The sequence below is a fragment of the Protobothrops mucrosquamatus genome, unplaced genomic scaffold (assembly GCF_001527695.2).
Source record: "Protobothrops mucrosquamatus isolate PMUCROS unplaced genomic scaffold, P.Mucros_1.0 scaffold2496, whole genome shotgun sequence".
In the NCBI taxonomy this organism is placed as follows: Eukaryota; Metazoa; Chordata; class Lepidosauria; order Squamata; family Viperidae; genus Protobothrops; species Protobothrops mucrosquamatus.
In genome coordinates this window covers 8,157-10,899 of record NW_015388562.1, presented here as the reverse complement: position 1 = coordinate 10,899, position 2,743 = coordinate 8,157, and the positions used below count along the sequence as shown (strand labels likewise).

General features: G+C 37.4%; 1 protein-coding gene across 1 annotated transcript in view; it reads right to left on the bottom strand.

Annotated features, from left to right (window-relative positions):
* The window catches only part of LOC107295798 (ral GTPase-activating protein subunit alpha-1), a 50,866-nt gene that overhangs the window by 44,084 nt on the left and 4,039 nt on the right, over window positions 1-2,743 (bottom strand). Inside the window, exons 2-3 of the mRNA XM_015825125.1 lie at window positions 2,494-2,562; window positions 671-805 (exon numbers count right to left, since the gene is read on the bottom strand). Of these exons, the coding sequence (XP_015680611.1) occupies window positions 671-805; window positions 2,494-2,562 (204 nt within the window). The remainder of the gene's footprint in view (window positions 1-670; window positions 806-2,493; window positions 2,563-2,743) is intronic.

Here is a 2,743-nt window from a genome sequence, read left to right as displayed (position 1 = left end):
GCCACAGAGAAGGCTCTCCCCCTGGGGGTCGCCAGCCGGCATTGACTGGCCGACGGCACCCTAAGGAGGCCCTCTCTGTGGGAGCGGACTGGTCGAAGGGAGATATTTGGTAGGAGGCGGTCTTGCAAATACCTAGGTCCATTGCCATGGAGCGCTTTAAAAGTTGTTACTAACACCTTGAAGCGCACCCGGAAGGCCATCGGCAGCCAGTGCAGCTCGCGCAGGAGAGGTGTTATCAGGGAATAGAGAAGGTTCTCCAATTATTTCTGCAGGTTCTTCTTTCCAACAGGCACAGCTATGAAATCTGGATGGTTTTGCTCAGGATGTGTGTTGTATGAACTAGGTATTTTGCCTTTTTCCTTTCATAAGACATATTCTCTTATACAACCAGCAAACAAGCTTCAGACAAAACCATTTGGATTTGTTAGCTGTATCTGCTAGCAGAGCCACCAGTGGAAGTAAATGAAACAGGGTGCAACATACTTCTCATTCACTGATACATCAAAGTTGTTCAGAGTTCTTACAATTCTGAAAAAAATACACATGAAAATAACTCTTCTATCTTTGTTCAGCTTTGCTGCTTCTCTTATTTGTGAAAAGAAAAAGTTTAAAAAGTTCAAAGACAAAATTTTCATGAAACCAAGCTAAAAGTAAAAGGAGTAGCAAATACCTTATATATGTAATTAAGAACAGATTTTTCAGTTTTATCATTTTCAGATGCTGCAGGGTGAATAGGCTGTAATAATGTCCGCAGTGGCAATGCCATTGTCCAGTCCAACAAACAAAGAAGTAGAGATACCACCAACTGTAATAGAAAAATTTCTCAATTACAGATAACCATGAAGGATAGTTTATTTGATTTGCTTTTCCATGCTTCCTTTTTAACTGTAGTTTCAGCAGGAAATAATATGAGAAGCAGTTTGTAGCTCAGTATGCGTTATGCCAACAGTTTGATAGTAGAATTATAAAAACAAATAAGTAATAAGATCCTACTAAACCCCCCCAAGGGGTGTGAAAACTTGGGTTTTCAAAATTATAGTGTATATGCATAATTTGTTGCTGTTATTTCAAACTTTTGTAAGGGGTGCGAGAATATATCAGAAGCATTCTAGGGGTTGGGGTATAGAAAAGGTTGGGAACCACTGCTATAAGGGGAAAGATCACTTGCCAAAAGAGACTTTCTTTTGAAAACTGCAAGCTTTGGATCCAGGTCGCTCTGCTACTTTTGTTTGAAATTAAAACATAAAAGGGACCTATATCACAGAAAGGAATTTGTTTTACATTAAAGACCCTTGCTGGATTAATTACTGATTGGCAATTGAACCTACTGTGAAATACCTTTGTAGTCAGTGAAAGATGAACATAGCAGGAAAAAAAATAAAAAATAAAGGATTTCTCTACTCTAGGATGTGTGGTGGACAGAAATTGGGAAGCAGAATTTTGCATTTTTAGCTGGAAGAAAGAGAGTACAATTTCTTCCTGCCCTTTCGAGGAAACCCTTTCCATTCATTCACTTGTACTGATTTTAGTTCAGTTGTTTTATCTTTTCCTTTAGTGTGTGTTAATAACAAACTTGTAACTGCTAAAATGCATAGAAATGGAAAAATAACATTTAATGGCTAATATAATGCAGTAATGTAATTTGCACCCTGAATCTTGGGTCACTTGGTTTCGTAGATACATTTTTCTCTTCTTTCCAAATAGGGTGGAATTGTTGGGTTTATATTATAGTGATCAGAAAGGGAAGCCCAACTACTGGGAGCTGAAAAGAAGGGGTGATACTATAGCAGTATTCTCAGGGTGGACTTGTGTAACAATTTATATCACTTTTTGTTACATAGCATGACCAAAAGTTATGTCTTTGTCACACATATCTATTTTATATTACTTCACAAAGGTCAATGACTCTGTAGCCTTATACACTTCTATTAACAATATTCTAGTTAATGATGCTGTTGACATGGCCATTTCCAATTTACAGAGTGTGTTCTGAAGTTAGAAGGAGGCCGTGTATTGCCATATTCTGAAATCATCTGCAGATTTCTTGTTTTGTAAAAGATAAATAAATAATTGACCTTTTGCTCTTCTACTGTACATTTGAGCTTGAGCCTTTGGACCTGTCATTCACTTTTAGCCCAACCTACCCTCACAGAGTTCTAGTTCTCAGGAAAAATAGCATGCAGGAGCATTATTGCTGTATACTGCCTTCAGCTGACCAAAAAAATAAAAATAAAAATGGAAGGATAAAAATCTGAAAATAAGTAAGTGAAATGGAATTGATAGTGGTGAGAGCAAGAACATGTCCACAAGGAAGCAATGCACACGAGGGACCTAAGCTCCTTGCCCATCCAGGAAAATGGAGCCGAAGCCTACTTATGCAACTTACAACATATACTTCATGGTTTCATTTATAACCCAAACTATCTGTTCTTCAATTTTGCATTAGTCATAAATATACATTGCAATAGAGTAACATAAAATAAATCTGCTTACTCTTTTATCTTGCTCATAAGAAGAAGCTTCTGTACTGGGCAAGAGATGAGTGATGGTAGCTATCAATATCTGCAGATAATAAACATATTTTTAAAAAGAAATTTGACCACCCATGACCTCCTGGGTCATCCTTCCAAAAATATTTCTTTACCAGATTCCTCAATGCCTTCAACAATGACAAACTTCTAGTGCACTACCTTCAGTAGATACATTCAGGGATGTAGCTGTTTTGAAAATAGCACATGTACAT